The 22,322-nt window shown below is 42.9% G+C and overlaps 1 protein-coding gene across 1 annotated transcript in view; it reads left to right on the top strand.

Annotated features, from left to right (window-relative positions):
• CACNA1I (calcium voltage-gated channel subunit alpha1 I) overlaps positions 1–22,322 on the top strand; it is a 580,458-nt gene that overhangs the window by 381,107 nt on the left and 177,029 nt on the right. Inside the window, exons 19-20 of the mRNA XM_085601256.1 lie at positions 10,031–10,215; positions 21,824–21,950. Of these exons, the coding sequence (XP_085457382.1) occupies positions 10,031–10,215; positions 21,824–21,950 (312 nt within the window). The remainder of the gene's footprint in view (positions 1–10,030; positions 10,216–21,823; positions 21,951–22,322) is intronic.

Below are 22,322 nucleotides of genomic sequence, written 5' to 3'. Positions count from 1 at the left end.
TTTGGCTTTCTTTGGGGCATTCACAATCTCTGTGTTGCTGGCAAGGTCACTTGTAGCTGTCATTCAGGTATTAAGCAGGAGGACGTGATGGAGGGGCTTCATTTTTTGTCTATTGGTCAGGAGGTCCTAAACAGATGTGGGGGCATGGGGGTCTGGGTGTGCTCCGGTGAGGCACAACATTTTTGCTACTGGCCGGTGACACTCTCCAGGGATTACAAGCGGGTCAGGCCACTCCAAGAATTACGTGGGGGCCAGGCCGCAGGGCGGGCAACCTAGTTTCCCAGTGCATGTGAACAGTTCACCACTGACATGGACAGAGTTTATGTGTAAATGCCAGCGGGCATTAGGGTTACTAGGGGCTCCTTTTAAGGGTTTCATGGCACACACAGTTCAGGATTGACACATTACCAACTGCAACAGGCATGGGAATGACACGGGAGGATAATAGGCCATCTGAAGATGGAAGTCCAGCTGTTTTGAATGCTACATCAGTCCACATTTGGTGTAGGAGCCTTAGGGCTGTAGCTCTTCACACAACCCTTCTTGCGAGCAGATTCTTCCTTTCCGTGGGTGTTATCCTTACTCCTTATTCATTTTTAGGTCTCGCGCCTAGCGGTGCAGTGTGCAGTGTGCAGCACTGCTCACTCAGCGAGAGACTTTTTGTAGGGGGTTTGGAAATGGACCTAGGAATCGCACACGCTCGTGCGTGTGCTTTTCCTTTTGGCCCACGCTATTGGCCTTTGCGTGCATCTTTTTGTGAAAGACAGCACGCAATTGGCCAAAGGCAGGCACATTGCTCCGCTCATGGTCTATTGGTGTCTATTACGCGCATTGCTGACATGTGTTTTCAATTATCGTGCCCAGACACGGGCGCGATAATTGAAAACACATGTCGCGCTGTGGTGCGCGCGCACTACTCGTTTGTTTTTCAATAGCGATCGCTTTCACTGCCGCTTGTTCGTATTAATATCAGCACATTAATTAGTTCAGAATATCCTGGCACTCAGAATGTTTTGATCATCAAATATCAGGATATATTTTCTAGGCCACTGAACTTTTTATTTGGACGTGGCTAGCTACGGGACAAAGTTAATACTGTGCAAATTGGTTTGAGACTAACACTTAGACCGTTCCCTCGTCAACACTTTGAGAGAAAGCCAATGCGGTCCCCTCTTCCCAAATCGCGAGCAGGGTGCCCCTTAAAACTCAAGTCATACGAGTGTGGCTCAAAAACGTTCTGCCTTACCTACCACGGAAACACACAAAAAGAAAAACTATTGACATACAGGTTTAAACCCACACACTGGGTTATACAGAAGGGAGTTCTTGTTTGTTTTGTTCCACACCACCTTTGTATGCGTTGGAAATGCGCATGAGTACCAGGTTGCCTCCACATTAACACGTCAAGAAGCATCCCTTATTTCTGTGACATACTATCCTTTTCTGCAAATGGAATTTAGTCTGCAAGCTATTTTGTGCTATGTTGCTTCCACGCCTAGCTTAACTCAAAAGTAGCACAACACTTCTACAAGTTTCCATATTTCACCACAACGCATTGAATTCTTTCGATCTCGTGTAGAGATCACCGTTGGTAAAAGAGGCGGTGTCACTGACGCCAATCCTTCCGAGACACATCCACGGTGCCCTTTTGATGAATCACAACAAAGGTTTCCCTTTACTAGAAATGTAAATAGAAACGGCTTCTTGCGCAACGTATATAAGTAATATCCATTACAATTCCCAACTGATGTATTTTTTGTATGAGCCAGCTGGGTTTAAATGGCAACAGGCCAAAAGGGAAAAAAATAAAAAATGGAGAAGTCTGTGTGTATGACAACAGAGAGTTTTCCTTTTATCTGCTGCCGCTTCTGTTTCTCCGGTGAAGTATCATTTTCCCTTCACAGTGGGCAACCGCACACTGTGCTTGTTACAGGTGCCATTAAAACTTGCACTATGTCACCGAGCCCTCATAAGTCAACTGAACAGTTAAAACAGTATCATAAATAAAGGCAAAGCACGCCCCTCTTCTATTTACTGGTGAAACAACCACGTCCTATTGAAAGTGTAGGGTAAAAAAAGATTTCTCTTACAAACATATAAGAAATTGCATGCTCGTCTTAGGTCCCAGTGCACTCGTTTTTCCTGTACATGTATCTAAGAGCAGTATCATAATTACAGCTTCGTGCATCTTTTTATTCGCATGAAATAATCCACGTTTGATACAAACTGGGTATGGTCAATTCAATTGTGTAGGTTGCGAAATTTGAAAGGGATATTTTGAAGTGCATGGACACTTTCTCATTGATCTGAAGACCTTCGATCTGATGGCGACCACTGTGTTGACGATATATGAAAAATGTAGCAACCTAACAAATTCCAGGCGCACACCGCATGGACAGTAGACACTTAAACACACGCATAGAGGTCAAGGTGCAAAATGTCCCCGTGGGAAATATTCTTCCTATCCTATAAACAGCTGTCAATGTACATGAAATCCGAAGGATTGTTTCTATATTTGCACCGCTAAAATGTTGTGCTCAAAGTGTTCTGCTGTAAATGCTTCCAACAAAATAAACTATAGTTCCCCTCAAAACTCGAGAGAAATGTTTCAGGCTGAAGATGCTCGTGTAAAACAAAATAAACAATTCAATGCACAATGTGCAAAGAAACAGTGCTCGTATTTCTCAGAAAACACAAAACGTGAAACAAGATGCTGAGATGTCTGTGAATGCAAGCATCCTGTAGCAGGGCCACTGAAATGATGTGCAAGGGAGATCCGAATCATGAGGCAGGGTTAACTAAATTACACAGCAAGGAGAGGTATATTATGTGGCGTAACGTAGCATATTTTGTTACAGATATTTCCTTATTTTGTCAGTTTTAGGCCGAGCCTGGGCAGTGCATTCGCTGCTCTGCAAGGCATGCTGTATTGAAGTTAGGCATAGTTAAGCTTTCTAGGGAATTAGGCTGTTTGGAAGGGGCGCTGACAAGCTGGTGGCCCCAGACTTCTAGCTCTACCTTACGTACCCCAAAACTATTTGGGGCATGGTTAAGATGTCATGAGATCCCCCCAGCGGGGACAACTTGGTATGCAGTCTCTGGAAGAGTATGTGATCTGTGACGTGTTACCTCATGTTTCAGTCTCTGGAAGAGTATGTGATCTGTGACGTGTTACCTCATGTTTTCATTGTTTTTCTGTCCTAAGCCGTGTTGTCTGGGTCACAAGGTCTAGCCTGTCCCCTTGAGTGGTGCCAATAGGAAATCTTTGCAATTTGATTACTTGCGATTTATTTGAGTTGTGTATTTGTTAATCTTGCATTCTGCAGTTGTCATTGCGGTACCCTGTTCTGCTGTGAAGTAAACTTGCTACGTCCTAGCCCATGTAGATTTGCCCTTTGAGTTTGTGGGGGAAAAGCAGGAATGAACAGGACCAGCACCATTGTACAAGGGATCATACCGATTCTTGTCACAGTAACATGCTGAGGTTTTTACATGGAAAGAAAAAAGAGTAACTGGCAAAAAAAAAAATGTTAGATAGAGGATGACCCAAAGGCACTTGATACTAGAGGTGTGCGATAAAATGTATTACGCAAACAAAATTTAATTTACGTTGATTATTGACTCAATCCTCGTAAAGGGACAGTATGTCAAATTACACATCTTTGTAAAAGCAGTACTAATAGTTTAAAACTGTGTCACACCCAGGGCTTTAAGTGGGCCGGGTCTCACCCGTGCTGAGCACCGGTAGTTTTTTAAAGGAGGCCTCGAAACGGGTCTCTATCGGGCTCTGTTTTATGCCCTGGCACAGGCGTCCTTTTTTGTGATGTGCGCTGCTCACACTCCTCACTTCTCACTAGTGGAGAAGTTACGGCATGACGTCATGCCAGGTGAACGTTGTAGGGGAAGGGAAATCCTTTACAGAGAGTCATTTCTCTCTGGATTTCCCTTCTCTTTTTGAAACTCAGGAGCAGCAACATTGTCGTGGTGTCACCAGGGCTTTAAGTGGAAGCTTTTTCAATATTATATACAAGCCATAGTTACTGCTTATTTATCTTGTGCAACTAATAACCATTGACAAAGACAATAGTCATGACTTTTTGTAGGTATGATTTATCTTGTTGTATCATATATATAGATCCAATGACAGAAACAACAAAATACAAGTCAGGCGGCGCACTATGCTAAGCACAGATTTTTAGCATATGTGTTTTTAAGCCACGCCCTTAATTACATTGGCCACACCCCTTTGAGAGACCCCCCAGTTTTTTCATCCCACTTAAAGCCCTGGTCACACCAGTGATGCTTGAGCCTTCTGTGCTCTATGCTGTGTTTTCTAAACAATGGGTCCCGAGCCGATTTTTGGTGAGTTGCAAAAGCCCAAGCAATAAATAAATGTGCCTTTAGATTATTGATTTATATTGTCACATTTGGTGCTCTTCAAGACAGAGGTCAAATGTCAAGCTGTGCCTTCAGACAAATTGCTGTTTGTGTTTTTTAACATGGGAACTAGTGTTTACACACTCCTCTCATTCAGTCAGAGAAAAATAAGTAAAATTAATTATGTGATAGTCTTGCTCCAGTGAATGAAGTGTGAAATGAAGAGCTGCAGGATGTAATTATATCATAACACGCACCACCATGTAAATACCTGTAAATGAACTGTGCACATTCAGCAGTTAGAAAAGCAAAAAGAAGCACATTGTTGTGTAATTCTGAATTGTGATGGAAACAAACATTTTAATAGGATCAGAACAAATCAAGACACCTTAGATGTTAACGCACAAATAAATGTTCCCTGAAACACGATTTCCACACATTGTCATTTGTGTGATATAAAGATTTAGCAGGAAATCTGCATGTCTATGCAAATGTATTAGCCATTTCAATGGAAAATGTGCTGCCTGTAAACGACAACGTTCTACCACTCGATGATTTAGTTACATTAAAAAATCGCCCGCCTCATGTCCCTTAAAGCTAGGTGGGTCGCAAAATGTTATTGTATGAAAAAGTGGGTCATGGCTCTAAAAGGTTTGGGAAACACTGCCCTAGAGCATACTTCGTGTAGCTTGCACACATGCATAGGGTGACCAGACGTCCCCGTTTTCCCAGGACGGTCCCTGTTTTTGGAGAAGTGTCCCGACACTTTTCTCCAAGTGACTCAAATGTCCCGGTTTTCAAACAGTGTCCAGGTTAAACACACAAATGTCCCTGTTTTTCATTGTTCCGGTTGAGCATGCGCGCGCTTGCTGTTTGCACTGTTTTCAGCATGTGTTGTCACTGAGGTGAGTGCTGTAGCAAGAAGGGAAATCCTTTGAATTTGGCAATTTAGCATTCCGCAGTTTACCTCCCATGCTTTTCTGTCATGAGCAACTAAGCAACATTGGTGAGTTGTACTTTACGTGGTGCTGACGCGCAGCTATAGAAACGAGCATTGATAAAGCTAGTAAATCTGGCGTTTGCTAGCCTGTGAGGTTTTATTGATTTTTGGCAAATATATGCTATAGTCCTTAAAAGTGTAAATGTAATAAAAAGTACTAATGCTGCTGTGTAAAGGAGAGGGGTGCCAATAAAAGACCGCTGATTTGTTGTCTGTAATCTCGGTCTGTGGAGGAAGCTGTCATTGTAGTCCGTTTTCTATGTCTATGACAGCTGTCAAATAGTCCTACTTTTATGTCGATTGTTACTGCAAACCATAGTCCTACTTCTATGTCTATGACCTGTCCCCGTTTTTGTTTTGAGAATTTGGTCACTCTACACATGCAGCACTTACAAGCAGTGGCATAGCTAAGGTGGGGGGCAGTGGGGGCGGACCGCCTCAGGCTGCACGAGTTTTGGGGGCGGCGGCTGGCCTCCCTCCCCCCGCTCTTACCTGCGGCCGACGTGGCCTCATGAATAGCCAGCACCGCCCCGCTCGTCATGCAGGCCGCCATGGGCGGCAAACGCCGGGGCCACCACGCACGAGTTCAGCCTGCATAAAACATAGTCTGTTTTTCATCGCTTTTGCTTTAAGTATGTGACGATCACGAAAGAAAAACTGTGCAAAGCCCTTCTTGATACCAGGTGCAATGAAATGTATGCACCTTAAATTACCTTAAACCTGGACATGCAAAAATGAACAAAATGATGTTCATGATTGAAAAAAGGGGGACTTCATAGAAGACTAAATTCACAGTTTTTTAAAAGTGTGAGAGGTAAAGCGAAGATCAGCGGTACGAGGAGTGTGGAAAGTAGTTTCCATCTTTGAAGGTATCATAAAACTGAGATAGTGGCAGGTTCACAGCTTCAAACACTATAATGTGTGAGTGCACATTATTTTTGCCTACCAAGTTTTGCAAAGTGCCCAATTTCTTTCTTTCGTGAAGGCTGCAGTTTCCCAGTGTGCCTTCTCCTTAGCAAAGTCTTTTCCATTTTGTAAGATAATCATAGTGAGATCATTTTTACTCTAACAGCTCTGGCCGCGCACGAATGTAAGTAGGCCTTTCCATGCAAGTGAGCGTTTTAAAGAGGTTTTTTTCTGCACAATGACAAACGTTTTAGAACATTTCTCTGCAAGATTGTCAGTGTCATTGCACAGGAAATGAAAACTCGAGGCCTTGTCATCATGTCTCTTTTACTTCCGATGGTGCAGGTAGCAGGGTTTCACCTGGAGATATCGCTGCTTAAGCAGCTTGAATCTGCGGATGCAAGTGTGGGCATGAGGCCTTCATGGTGTTCCAAGAAAAAACACGGTATTAAATAAGCCCAGGTGCTACAAACATTGCTGCAAAAGTATTGGATGTCATGAAGTGGCACAGCAAAAGATTTTTTCATTGTACGTGGGGTTGCAGAGTTTCCTCTTGAACTCCGCGAAGGCTGCATGGTTACACAGCCCTAAATGTTAAAAGGGGCCCTACGCATCTATCTAAAAAGAATAGGCTCATAGCAAGTATTGTCAAGTCTCTTCTTTTTACTCATCCCAAACCTCATCTTACTTCTATGATCTCCCAAATAACACTTTTTAGACTCTTCTCGCTTCTATCCCTCCTCTATCCTTTTCAAACCAACTAACAGACTCACATGTCCACCGCTCAAATTAACTCATATATTTTCCTACACTAATCCACCACTAATCCTTTTGGGTTCTGGAGTAGCGTGCTACTCGTCAAAAAGCGCTTTGATGCCTCGTCAGGGGTAGTAGGCGCTATACATACAATAACAATACAATACAATATGTGAACATATAAATTAGAGGGGAAAAAACAGGGGATTATACAAAGGAAAAAGTCATGCTACAATCCAGAAATAACGGCGTGTGTGTATATGAGAATGTGAAAATTGTAATACTTACGGCCAAGTTGCATGCAGGTTTTTTTCCTACCGATTCACATTTGTAGGATATTTTCAACCCACCTTTATTTAGAATAAAAGACCCATTTCCAAGCTTTGTGAACTAAACAAAGCTGGTGACACTTAAACAATATCTAGACGTGCAGTTTAACCACTTCACCTTCTCTTTGACCTATCCTTCCTGGAAAGGGGCATCTCAAGATGTCATTTATGTATGGATGACTCAGTGTATCTATAAATGTATAGGGAATTGTAAAGCACAAACCTTTCTACCAAGCAATGGAGAACTTCACAGTGAAAGGAGCAAAGAGGACAGATGCGAGGAGGCAAAAGGGTCCGGTTACAGTGAGTGGAGACTGGGAGGGTGCAGGAGTAGACAGAGGATTGTAGACAACCCTAACGAACCATAGCTTGGGGTTTGACGCCATTTGTAAAATTCATAAGAGCAATTTAGGAAACATGCAAAGCCAAGGAGGAATGTCTTGATTATTAAAAGGCTAAACCGGCCATTCAACTTGCAACATTATATATATATATATATATATATATATATATATATATATATATATATATATATATATATATATATATATAGATAGATAGATAGATAGATAGATAGATAGATAGATAGATAGATAGATAGATAGATAGATAGATAGATAGATAGATAGATATATATAGATATAGATAGATATATACGGAATAAATTAGGGAGAAGGGACTCGCGAAAAATAGCCATCCAATTGGGGTGCTCATTTTTCATGCTATAGAATTTCAAAAAGCTGTGCATGAAGTCAAGAAAAGTAATTCGGATGAAATGGTCGAAAAAGCATGATGTGCTAATAATACAGACCAGCCTGGAAACAATCCTCCTTTAATTGCTTCAGACTGTCCAAAATGTGGATTCAGTTTTACGACTGCCAATCCTAATTTATGGACAGGCCCTGACATCAGCCAGACTTTTCATTTTCAATGGTGGCTGAGTGGTGGCCAAACCTTCATGCACAAATACCTTTGTGAATTAGTTGCATTATAAGGAGGCAACACTGTATGGGAGAATGTTAAAAACTACATGAAACGCTCATATATCATTTTGCAGGAGCAACCCATTTTAAGGTAGTTACAATCATGCCATTCTGGCCTCTGAAGTGCAAAGGAACATTCCAGTTGCACAGAGATCTGGTGGAGTGGGCTTTTGAGAAATGCATATTGGGTATTTTTGAGAATCTCACTGTTTCTTTTGAAAGACAGGGAAGGAAACGTGAGTGACTTTTTACTTTCCTCGGATTACCTATGGAATGGAGCATTCAAGCAGAACTCTACTGGCTCAGCGCAATGAAAGGCAGGGATGGTGGATGGAACGCCAAGAACAGCAATAAAAGGGTTAATTGTTTTAGTGCATTTTCCACTAATATGGTAATTACCTCAATGACTTATTGCAGTCATGTTTCATTTAGTATAAATTTGAACGTGGTAGTAAATATGCAACCCCAGATTAGATCTGTGTTAGTGCCCCCCAAAGTGCACAACCAGCAATAAATTACATTTTGTATTGTTATTGCATTTATATAGCGCTTACTATCCCTGACGAGGCGTCAAAGCGCTTTTTTGGCGAGTAGCACGCTACTCCGGGACCCACAGAGGATTAGTGTTGAATTAGTATAGTGAAATATGAAAGTAATTTTAAGTGGAGGATAGGTTAGTCAGTTATTTGGATTCAGAAGGATAGAAGAGAAAAAAGGTTTGTATTTATATATCGCTTGTTACCCCTGATGGGGTATTGAAGCGCTTTTTTTGGCGAGTAGCACGCTACTCCGGAAACCCATAAAGAATTAGTGGTGAATTAGTATGGTGAAAAATGAAAGTGATTTGAGTGGTGAATATTAGTCAGTTGTTTGGAGTGAGAAGGTTAGCGGAGGGATAGAAGGGGGAGAAAGGTTTGCATTCATATAACACCTGTTAACTCCTGATGGGTGTTGAAGCGCTTTTCTGGCGACTAGCACTCTACCCTGGAACCCATAAAGGATTAGTGTTGAAAATTGTATAGTGAAATATGAAGTAATTTGAGTGGTGGATATGTTATTCAGTTATTTGGATAGAGAAGGCTAGGCGACAGGATAGAAGCGGGAAAGAGGTTTGTATTTATATAGCGTTTGCTAACCCTGATGGGGTTTTGAAACGCTTTTTTGGCAAATAGCACGCTACTGTGGAACCCATAAGGATTAGTGTTGAATTAGTTTGGTGAAACATATGTAGACAGCTGGGCAATCCCTACAAAGTATGAGCCGTTTATGCATTGGCTGTTTTTATTTATTTATTTGAGTTTTAAATAGCACTGGCTAGAACCAAGGTTATCAGAGCGCTTTCCATGTTTTGAAATTTTTTACAAAAAGTACATGACGAAAGTCAAGTGGGATGGACAAAAAGTCATATGGAAAAATATAGGACAACAGAGCAACAAAGAAGACCAGAATAAGGATAGAGTGATATATATCAATTGGCCGGACAGAAAAGAAGAGAGGCCTGTCTGGCTTCGGCTCAGCCACCGCATCACGAGGACTCAGGTTGGAAGGGTCTTTCCTCACGAAAAGTACATGTTACAGAAAGTGCAGTGACTGCAAAACTAATGGTGACATTTATGCTCCAATTGAAGAATAGAACTCCTTTCTGGCGTGATCTTTTACACTTTCCCGCCTCCCTGCAGGTGGTCTCACTGGGTCTGTACTTCGGCGACCAAGCCTACCTCCGAAGCAGTTGGAACATCCTAGATGGTTTCCTGGTCCTGGTGTCCCTCATCGACATCATAGTGTCTGTGGCCTCAGCGGGTGGCGCCAAAATTCTGGGTGTGCTACGGGTCCTGCGGCTGCTGCGAACCTTGCGGCCCCTCAGGTAAGTAGCTTTTGCAGTTCCTAATACTTCACCTCCTTGCATCACAGCCTGTTGTTATTGTAAACACCCTGGATTTAGCCAATGGGAGTTGATATACTCCGTTTTAGCATTGGCGCTGATCCTATGATGATTCGGTTTCATTCACAACAAGCCCTTCAAAGCGGAATCAGAAGGAAGGTCCCCAACCCCTTTTCTTGGAGCCAGTAGCGGGCTACTGTTTCATGTTGTTAGAGACCCACTGAACCCCACATTTCACAGAAATGTTTATACGATGTTGTCAGTATGAAGTGTACATTGGAATATTACACTATAATTTTTAGTAGAAGTCGGATTTTGCCTTTCTAGAGAAGTGAGTTAATAAATTGTAAATTGCTAGCATGGGTGGTAGCAAATCACCCCCTTTAAGTAGTGTAGACAAGATTATTCAGTAAGTGGCAGATTTGGGTTTTGCTGTTCCAGTTACATGACATGAATGGAATCATCGAATTGTAAATTGATGTCAGGAGTGGATTTTTGTGGCTGTAATTAAGTGCTACAGATTTCATTATTGAACTGCAAATTGTTCTGCAGAATTTGAATTATTGAGCTCTACATCGGTGACAGGATACAATTTCGGTACCCTGCTGGGTTTAATATGGTTTATTGAACTGTGAATTGGATTGGTGGCTGATGTTGGGCTCATTGAACTAAACTTTGGTTGCAGAATTGTGACGTTACCATTGTCAGGTTATATTCATGGGTTTGTGTAAGTACACTTTGGTAGTAGTGGGATTTTTACTCTACAGTTGGATGATGTAAGTGACATTAAGAAACAATACATTTTAAATTGATGCATCTCATTAGGCAGGGTAAGTACGGTTATTAGTCTGAATTACTGTCAGCAGCAGCTTGCACCCACTTAGGAATTTGTTTTCACTGCCTTTTGCCGAATGATAGTTTTTTTTGTTTTAATGGAGTGGTCGCAAATGATTGGTTTCTTTTGTTTCTTGCAATATTAAAATTGTCTTATTCAAATATAGTTGAGTTTAGGACCATGCTTGCTATTTAAGAACTTAATACACAAACCCTGTTGTGACACAAATGTGCTCACGTCAGTTTATTCAGTCAGTAAATTTGCAATGAGATTGTTGCACCGCTCTCAGTGATCCACACATTGGATCATAGGACTCAAAAAGCCCGTCATGGGTGGAAGGCTACGAGGGCCTGGAGTGGCTGGGGCTGGGCCACTTTGCATGTCCAGGTTTGTTCTTCCCCTACCATAGATGACGCTCTCTATTTGGCTGACAGAGGCTCTTATTTATTTATTTATTTATTTATTTATTTATTTATTTATTTATTTATTTATGTGCTTCCTTGTGTGGCAGCCATAACATGTCGAACAGAAACAGTTTTAGAAAAGAATATTAGTTTCAGATGGAACGGTGGTTAACACAAACCAGGTTCAGAGTTTGTGGTGGAAGTAAGCTATGTCTTCTTTTGGGCGTTGACAGTGATGACAGACATACATATAGATGCGAAAATACAAGCTAATCAGAGACTGGAATGACTACAGTTTGCCTACATATTGTGCGAGGGCTTACTGGCCTAGCTGCCCATCTTTGCCTTAATTTCCAGGAGATGCTCCTTTAAGTCGGGCTGAAACTCCTGAATCAACGCGCGGCCCTGATGGCCAAGCGTTCAGAAGGAACGGAATCGCTGGTAAAGGGCCCTATTTTTAACACACACCAGACAGTCAGCCTGGTGGCAATCAGAGGAGGCGGTAAGTTGGTAACGTGCCTGGAGAGAGTGTTCTTGTATTAAACCTTAGGGCCATGTTCAGTGGGGCAAGGAGGCCTACAAGAAGAATGTTATAGTAACCTAACTTGGAGACTACCAGGGGCTTTATCAGTATTTTGTATATGAGGTGGTAAGAGGATGTGTCTTATAAATGTTTTAAAAGGTGATAGAGAGATGCAGCAGCGATGGTAGTGATTACATATTCCATTCTCATGGTAGGACTAAAGATGACACTGAGACTTCTGGTTGGGGTGGGCAATATTCTGAGCAGCGCCTTTCCTTGAAATCTGTGCTACGGTGTCCTAAAAGTCATCACTTAAGATACTACATTTAACATCTCAACTCTGCCGGACCAAGTAATGTAGGGGGTAATTATAAACAAGATCTACACAGAATGCACATTTATTCCATTTCTTATTCCACCTTTCTAATAGATTTGGTTTGAGAGGCAACACATCTCTGCCTGTTCTATCCCAACTGGTTCAGAGGTTACCTGAGTCAGAGGCTTACCTGTCACTTGTAAACATTATTTTTTAGCACCTAGAGGTGTCTGCTGCTGCTTTCATGTGACCCTGGTTATGTGGCCATTGAGGTGCTGTGTGGTCACTGGTTTAGCAAGTTTTCTAAGGCCCTAATTTAAGCATGGAAGATTGGCCCCTCTAACCCTGGTTTGAGTAGTTAAAACCGTCCACGAGCCACAGGCGGTGACAATACCCTTTAGCTCTTAATGGAATTAAGGTGCCATCGCCCTTTATTCTGTGTAGAGCAGGCCAAGAGCGGGCCAAAGGCAGGGAGCCCTCCACCAACTAGGGGTAGCTAAATGTGAAACTCAACACTCACTCCCACCGCCTCCACTGTCAGCGTCAGCCTCCTTTCGGCATCTACCCATTCTTCTCTGATACACACACGCTTAAGAGGTAAGTACATGGATGCAAACAAATAAAGGGGAGAGACAGCTCAGCTGAGTCAGAAAAGTGTGCCAGCTGGCAGGAGAAAGCTCACTCCCAGTGCTACCACTGCTTCACTGTTTATTCCTGTGCGGGCGTGGTCAGCCTTCCTCACAAACAACAAACAAAATCCGAAAAGGGACTGTCAACATCTGTCAATGAACCAGTGTATGCCTTCCCAACATGAAAGACGATTTGTACGGGTAAACCTTTGCCGTTAATATGGACTATTGATTATGAAAAGAAGGCTCCACCAGTGGCAAATGCTGTAGTCACTATGAAATATTCTGGAAGTATTGTCTCGACCAAAAACTGAGGTGGTCCAGCGGTGATTTCATGCATGGAGGAAATTGGTTCCAAAGAGAGGCTGGAGCCGTAGCAAAGGAACAAACGGGTAGGATGGGAGGCACTGGCTCACCCTAAATCCCTTGTGGGTAGGGCCCACCCAAATGACCTAAATTCAGCTTTCTACTAGCTACCAGTGGGGGGCGTGACCACAGAAATGTGGTCCCACTTTGCCCAAGTCAAAAGAAGTAATGCTTCAGCATTCAGTACACATTATGCACAGTGAATAAAATAGGTGAGCAGGCCCAGGTATATGGCATATGAATAGTGGACATGCGTTGAGGTTAGGAAGATTCTGAGAGAGGTGCAAAGATGACAGAGGTAACCTTTTACATCACATCCACTGATCTATTGTCTCTAAATACTCATTGGAACTACATTCTTAATCAAAGGGATTGTGTTCGTCCTAGGGCTAATCTGAGAGTTTCTGCCTAATTGCTGAAAGCGAACCCAAAACAGCAAATTATCCCACCTTGTGTTGGGAGATAATGGTTAAAATGAAGAGGGAACTTAGTGGAAACCCGGGGTACTCCACAGCCTAAATATTGAGTACAGGACTAAAGTGAACTGCGTTTACCCTGCCCGTTAATAAAAAGGTTATCCTCTTTACCCAGACAAACACAATCTGGGAGGACGAGGGCCAATGCAGGCAAATAGCAGGGGTATTCCCTTGACGAATGTGTGACTAAAGGGCGCCCCTCCCTCACTCTTGAGTTGTAATACACCCATCAGTTGTGGGTGAGACAAGAGAAATTGAAACACAAGAAGGGCAAGTATTATCTTTGCCCCACTTATACAGTGCATGACACAGGTGTGCACTTTAATATCCAGGGAGGTGTTTATCTGATTCCCTGATGAAAGCCCAGGACCTTTTTAGGCCATAGTGTAGGGCTGCAACATGTCGGTCAACAGAACATACTTTCATAGGACCATAATAGTCCATATTTCCCAGTCCCAAATGTTTTAGCTTTCCCCACCATCTCCACTAATAAAGGGATACCTAGGAGAAGGTGAGGGATTTTTAATCTATAGTTAAGCCCCCTGGTCACCCTTTATCACGAAGTGCTCCCTGAAATGTGGTTGAGGCCACCCTGACCTTTAGGAGTCAGGGTGAACCCAATGATGAAGCATGACACTAATAGAATGTGTGAGGTTTCTATAAAAACAGATTTGTTTCCTTCCCCACACCAGCCATGCGGAGCTAGCTTTCCCACTAGGGGTCTAATAAAAAAGCCACCCCAACCGTGCCTTGTGCTACACATACTTTCTTCCTTGTAACCACAGGCGGAATCACTTTTTGTAGTTTTTATCCTTTTACCTAGCCAAATAGCTTCCTCCTGGACCCAATAGGTGATTCCATGACTCTCCAGTGTTCATCTAATATGTGTACTACTTACCCCTTACTTGTGATATGCGATTTCAGCCTTTGACTGGATACCCCAGAAAAGGGCTGAAACCACTAGTCCAGTGGCGTATTTCTTGTGTATCGTCTCTTTTCTCTCGCAACATCTCCCTTTCGCAGTACGATTACTATAGCTCCTTTGTACCAAGTTGCTTTTAGCTCGCCGGAAATTATATCCTCTAAATGATTGAAGGAGTTTAATGTGCAGAAAGGGACGTTTCTCGCTGGTGAAATTTCCAGTATGGCCCTGCTTAAGGGGCTTGAAGTCTCTTTGCGAGAAGCATGCAGTAACCTATCTCTGTAGAAATGTATGCTCAGTTCCAGCATCCCCATGTGTTAATGCCAGCCTTCGCTGTCTTAAAAGCACTTGTCCTTATCTGGAGAAGATCCCAGGGTAGTAATCACCTGGCCATCAAGAAAACTACCCTTAGCAGCAATAGAAAAAAGCAATTTTCACAGCTGGGATGGATTTTTTTCCACAGAAAATACATGCAGCTCTAACTCAACCAAGGAAACCATTATAAGTAATTCAGTCTTTCACTGTCTCTTCTTGTACTGTTACTGAGCTGAGTGATCTCTCTCGGTAAAGAATTGAAATCCTGATGGACTACGATTCCATCCACAAAAAGTGGTCACAAATTGCACACCGACTTTTGAAATAGGATTTTGCGAACTGACCTATAAACCATTGTCGGTTCACGATATCAGCATTCGCAGGAGGTCGCAGAAAGATCTGCAGAATGAACATTAATTTGCACGTCTCAATTTGCAACCCTCTGTGATTGTCGACAAACACAGAGATAGTGGCCAACAAGGGACAGCTGACCACCATTCCACCATTATCATTACCATTTTCATTACCAGATGGTAAACCTTTTTTTTTATAGCATCTTAGTTTCTTAAAGCAACTGCAGTTGCTTTTTATAAAAAAAATTTTTAAAAGCTACCTAATTGAGAAAACTTAGAAGGAGCAGGCAGCCCCTTAGGCTTTCAACATAATTCTTAAAGGGAAATCCCTTCCCCCTTGCGAATCAGTTACCACATTCTTTGAGAAGTCGTCAGTTGGTCAGTGGTTTGCAACCGGAATGGCCGCCACAAACCATTGAGACAGAGGCTACCAATTCAAATTTGGAAGGAATGCTCCTTTAACACCTCTTACAAATTGCGATTTGGTGTTTGCAGCAAAAAACATTTTATGAGTCTGAAAAACTTTTATGACTCATAAAATTGGTTTTGTGTACAACAAATAGGGATTTTTAATGTTGCAAACCCAGTGCTTTCGGGAATTGCACGGTTTATGATGGCAAAATTCTTTTGTACATCTGATCCCTAGTCTCTGAACATATTTTGTGAGCAAAATGTGAGGTTTATATAGATGGATCTAACAGTCCATTCTCCCTCTGACTCATTCTGTCCTGGGTTTGAACAAGCTGCCAGGATAACATTGGCCTCTTGCTTCAGCTGGCTGGTGTTTGTTCCCTTCATTCACCAGTCACTTATTTATTTTTTGCCACGTTGGTTTCCACAGGACACCACTCTTGCATTCATGAGACAGCTATGTGATGTGTCTTCCCTCCTGTTGATTATACCACCAACATATTGTTTAGCAAGAGCGTGGTCTTAGCCTAAGCCTTAGAAACCTCTATGGAATCTGCACTTCCCAGCAGTGCTTGTGCTAAAGCAAGGATTCCTTGGTTTATGATAATTCTGGAGCAGTGTTTGCTAATCAGTTTTAGTGTTATGTGGAATAAGAGGGCCCAATTGGAGACCGCCAATGGGTCTAAGACCATGTTCGTGACTGTATAAGATGATATCTGAGGTCAGTAGGAGCACTCTAGCCTCATCCTTTTAGATTTCACTCCCTGCCTTTGTGTGCTGGGTCGCCAAGCTTCTATCACCAGTTCTTTGTTGACCCTTGAGTTGTTCTGGTGTTATAACCCGGTTTAACTGTCAAACTGTATGCAGTAGGTGTTATGGGGTCATTTGCGTTAACCCCTTCGTGAGTGGAGTCTGGAGTCCCGCACCCTTTACCCTGCCCCTAATGTTTACATGACAGGAGACATTTGCATAATTTGGAGGAGGAGCTGCATGTAGTTGGGTAGGCGTAGGGAGAAAGCTGCCTTCAGTTTACCTCTTTTGATATGAAACATCCTTTGCTTGTACCCCATCTCTTTCTTAATTTTCCTTTTTTTCAGCCAATTCCCCATTTCTGCCTGCTAACAATACTGGGGTTGTCAAGAAAGCCACACATTCTGGGCGAGGAGTAATTTTCAGTAATAATCTTAATATCCCCTAATGGCTGTTAAAACCAGTTGTAGGAGGTAGCCTTGTTTATGCCGTGTCAGTTTTACACAGCGTGACCTTTTAACCTTGCTGGTTACCATCGGGTTCTTTGGAGGGTGGCCTAGTAAACTTCATGATGGACCACATGAATTATCAATATTGGACTACCAAAGAACCCTGCTGGGTTTTTTAGATTGAAAAAGAAGCAGAACTCAGGGGAAAATGTGAATTCTATTTACTTAGACCTGATAAGATACTCCACACACAGTGCCATGGATATGGATTTGATTTAAATGACATTAAATTGGAACAGTCGAATTTTTTTTTTTTTTTAAACAAACAGATATGCAGTTGCATAGGCTTCAGAGGGTTCACAACGCTGCCGCTGTCTGGCCCCTTATTACGAGTAGTCCGTTTAATACCGATGGGCCCAGTAACAGGAGTTTTAGGGCCCATCTAAATTATAATATGTGATGTTTTACCCGCAGACTCAGGCTGCTGAAATGAGTTGCAAACCGTGAAGCACCGGTGGTAAAACATGTTGAAGCATCGATTCCAGCGTGCTATTCCCAAAAACGTATAAATGCCCCTGGTCAGATGGACGAAAGGTAGAAAACTCTGCCTGGAGTGAGAATCTACCCTTATGGTCCTTTCATCCTCTGTTTTTGTCCTAATTTGCATTTCCTTGGCCTTCTCCTTTTGATACTTGTGTGCAGAGGGACCTGCAGGTGTTTGGTTCCCTGCACCTTCTTGATAACTTTCACTCCGTCCTCATCTTTAAAAAGCCCTAGATGCACCTCTTTCTGGGCTTTGAGGACATACCATTGGTGCACAGCAGCGGCTTCATCCTGGGCGGGTCATTGTGCCGAATACTTCCAGATCTGACTGGGAGTAACAGGCAGCACTATCTGTACAACAGGTGTGGCCACGGCGCCATGAACTCTTTTTAGGGGATACCAGAATTACCACAAGGACAAGTCCTGGACCGTGGCCCACTTGGAATCCCAAAAGTGATTCAAGTGGTCTTCGCACCTGATTTCAGAGTCCAAGTGGACCAACCACGATCGAGCTTTGCTCATCCGATTTCGGCGTTTGCTTGATCCTAGAGGTGGCTAAATTGGTGAGTTCTTCCTATGCCCCTTATTAATATTATTATTATATTTCAATATCAATGGCAAGAGTGGTACTTTCTCATCCGAGTCCGGTGATGTAAATTAGGCTGTTGTAAATAGAGTTTTAAAACTTTCACTGATTTGTAGAAGTGGAATTTTACCATCCGCATTCGGTGGTGTTAACAAGAGTGTGAAACGTTCAAATTATGGCAAAAGTGCGATTTTCCTTCTCGTTCAGCTTTAGTGCGTGTCATTATTAAGCTTCCAATTGTTGGTAGATGTGGCTTTTTGAAACTCATTGGGCAGAGTCACTGGGATTAATAAAATGAAGGTAATGGCAGTGGTGGAGGGAGTGACTCTCATTAAGAGGGAATCCCTCTCCCACCTGCTGGTTTTCACTAGGCCGCTTGAGCCTGGCACAACTGGGACAGGATCTGGGAGACCAACAGCTCTTCTCGATTGGGGCAGTACTGAAACATAAGGCACCTTTAGCCTGTAGACATAATACAGGACCCATGAACACCCTTCACCCCAGGAAAAGCAGCTGTGGAAAAGACTGACGTCTCCTTCCACAGCACACCACCTCCGACAGAAAGCAGAAATGCCGCCGAGGCTCTGTTATAATGGACCAGCGAAATCAATGGAGCCGCATGTGCACTAGAATCAGGGTCACTGGAATTATGCGGCAGGGTTGACCTGATGCATCAAGTACAGGCAAATTATGCAATCTAAAGCGACACACTTTTCCACACAATAATGCTGTCCAAGCAAGGGTTTTTCCTTATTAGTCTCGCTTTAACACCTTAGTACAGTAATTAGCAACTGAAAGGTGACCAGGTAACCTTTGCAGAGTCTGCTACTGCGCAGCTCCACGCATGGTGCTTCTTAAAATTAGTACAGATCAAAAAAATGGAGGGAGGAAGAAGCAGGGGTTCATTCAGCTTCCAATAGGTGCTGGTTATCTATCAGAAAGAGGGGCATTAACCATATTAGTCTCAATACCAGAGTCTCAGAACTTTTTGTCTTGGAGACCCTCAATCACACTTTGGACCAGTGTTTCATCCACTAAACGCCGCTTTTGTTTTTAGACTTATCCCTATCCTACTCTTTTCCCCAAATAAAGATTCACTTAAAGGATAGGAGATAATTTTTATCCACTCACCGCTGTCTACATCCAGCCAGTCTCCCTGCTGGTGGAGGTTTTGATATCACTTGTAGAAAGGGAATACTCAAGTGACAAGACCCGATGATGACGCTATCTACCGAACCACACTAAGCGAAGATTACATACAACCGCATTTTGCGAACATGTGGTTGAGGGTCTCCAAGACAAAAAGTTCTCTAACTCTGGTATTGAGACTAATGTGGTTCATTCCCCCCTTTTCTGTTAGATAACCAATAGTTTTTTTAAGTTAACCTTTAATTAGTTTGAGCTTGATACAAAAATATTCGGTGAAATATAAAAAGTGTGCACCAAGATGTAAACAACATGTTCCATCTCGTTTCTCTCTTGTAAGTGTGCCACATACGTCTTGCCTTTCAAGTGGTAAAAGAGTTGGATTTTGGCACTTTCATTACTTTGACCCTGTACAGCGCTCTGCTCTTTTATACTAAGTTTGCGCTATAAAAATACTACATACATTTACTACATAACACAGAGCAGATCAGATCCTTAATGCAGTAAACCAATCCTGTCAAGAGAGTGCACCGTTGTATAGACCGACAGTGCCCCAAAACGTGCCACATCAAGGTGCTTCACGCCATTTAGTACTCAGGTGACAACGCAATGTGGTAAGAAGGGCTCGGTCGTCTTCTCATAAAATCTCTTGAATCTACTTTATTTCAGAGAGCCCAAACTCAGGAAGGCAAATTCACCAACTCTACTTTCATCTAAAAAGCCTGTTACCATAGCAGCACAGCTGCCAAATGTCCCGTGTTTGCTCGGACAGTCCCGGCAAGTTGGAGACTGTCCCGGGTAATTCACTATCCTGGGACAGTCCTGGCAATTGCACTTCAAAGAGAATTGCAGGGAACTGCGAGGGCAATTTCAAACTTTAGGCCAAAGTAGCTGAGTTGGAAAAATTCTCCAATGCAGCTGAAAGGGAGAATTTTTTCAACTCATCTACTTAGGCCTAAAGTTTGAAATTCCCATCACACTTCCCTGCAATTCTCTCTTTATTGAGTAGACTCTATAATCTGCACTATGATAAGTAGACAGAGTTAGATTATGCTGATTATGTGGGTTGGGCGGAGTGGGTGGATCTTTAAGACAGTGGGTGTGGTAAATTCTCAAGTAAGTAATTGATAGCTGTGCTTCAAAGTGTCCCTGGAAATTTGTTTCGAATGTTGGCAACTATGTAAGAGGCCTGCTGCATCAAGTCAAATTCACAGAGTCCTGTATCATCTACCTTTAAAAAACAAATGGAAACCAATAAAATGTGCCTTTCATTTGCCTAAAGGCAGTGTGAGAGCTTCTTTTAGCACCTCCACAACGTTTCCAGTAATACTGATATTAATATATTTCGCAACTACCACTCTAAGGGGCACATGCATCAAAGTAGGCTTTTGCGATTCCTTAATTGCGATTATTAAGGAATCGCAATTAAGGAATTGCAAAAGCCTAGGCATGTAGGAATCGCTATAAAATTTGCGATTCCCAAACATTCCTTAATTGCGATTCGCAAATTGCTACTCGCAATTAAGGAATGCCTTCCCGTTCATTCCTATGGACCAACAGGCCCATAGGAATGAATGGGAAATTGCATGCGCAATTAGCGAGTACCAATTGGTACTCGCAAATTGTGCATGCAATTTCAGGGGTGCAAGGGTGTCAAAAGGACACCCTGTTGCACCCCTAAAATTGATCTGTGCACACATGTTGCTCACACACATGCCCCAAGGGCATGTGTGTGTGTAACCTACAACTTTGAAAAATGCACATTCGTGCATTTTTCTACGTTTTTGCAAATTACCATCAAGTTCAAATTGATGGTAATTTGCGGCCCTTATTAGCAAAATCGCTATTTGCGATTTCATCATGCATTGCATTTAAGGAATCGCAATTTGCGATTCCTTAAATGCAATCGCGATTTAAGAAATCGCAATAAATTGCGATTATTTAAATTGTGAGAACCTTACAGTGTGATGCATCCCAGAAGTCCTTTTTGCGGGCGCAAACGGATGATTTTTGCGATTCGCACTTTTTGCGCTTGCAAAAAAGGTTGCTACATGTGCCTGTAAATTCCTAATAATAAAGGAAAGGCTGCAAATGCTGGGGTCGCTCCTTTTTTTAAAAGAAATACGGATTGCGCGGATGCACTCCGCCACTATTCCAATGGGGTGTTACTTCAGTTTCATGGGTGCTGAGCCCCATGCAAATGAGGCAACATCTGTGCCCCTGTTCTGCATTGTAATACCAACACGAGCACAGGAGCAAACAGGCTATCAGGAGGTGGACTTACTGTCTGCCACACACAAAATGGCACATGGTTAGTGAGACTCACCAGTGGTGTAACGAAACTTGAAGACCCCCCCCTGAAAAGTACATGCAGGACCCCCCCCCCCACATGCTCCGGACCCAGTCCGGTGCTCTCAGGCCAGAGACCTGCCAGTGCCGGAGGGGGAACCCCCGCACCGCAGGGGCTGCGGGGGCTTTTGTTATGCCACTGTTTCATTCGGTGGTTAGTGTCATCATCCTCTGACTGAGCCAGAAGTGGATTTCCCAATGTGGTTTGTCTTTGCAGGGTCATTAGCCGAGCTCCCGGCCTCAAACTGGTTGTTGAAACCCTCATCTCCTCCCTAAAGCCAATTGGGAACATCGTCCTCATCTGCTGTGCCTTCTTCATCATCTTTGGGATCCTGGGTGTGCAGGTATGTGTTGCGGCATTGCCTCAGTGCACACAGTCCAGGCCGTATCCCATGATTAGACAGAGAGCTTCTATATCCACCCGTGAAAGCTCCTACTTGTAGAAATCATTTGAGTTTGAGGTTCAGTGGCTGCCACTGTGATTCCTACTGACACGAACAGGTGTTTTCTCCCTCCATCACTCTTACGTCTGTCATGTCTTTCTTCTTAGTCCCTATTGACCTTATTCCTGGTGCAGCAGTCTGCTTCCTTCACGTTTATCTTTCCAGTTCTCCTTCTTGTTTCTATTTCTGTATCTGTGGCTCCTATTCCTGGTTCTTTTCCCTGTTTCCTGTTTCTATTCCTCTGTTGCTCCTGTTTGTGGTTCTTTTCCCTAT

This window comes from Triturus cristatus, chromosome 4_2 (genome assembly GCF_964204655.1).
Source record: "Triturus cristatus chromosome 4_2, aTriCri1.1, whole genome shotgun sequence".
NCBI classification, from domain to species: domain Eukaryota; kingdom Metazoa; phylum Chordata; class Amphibia; order Caudata; family Salamandridae; genus Triturus; species Triturus cristatus.
The sequence above is the reverse complement of the archived record's forward strand: the minus strand, read 5'-3'. Positions and strand labels throughout refer to the sequence as shown.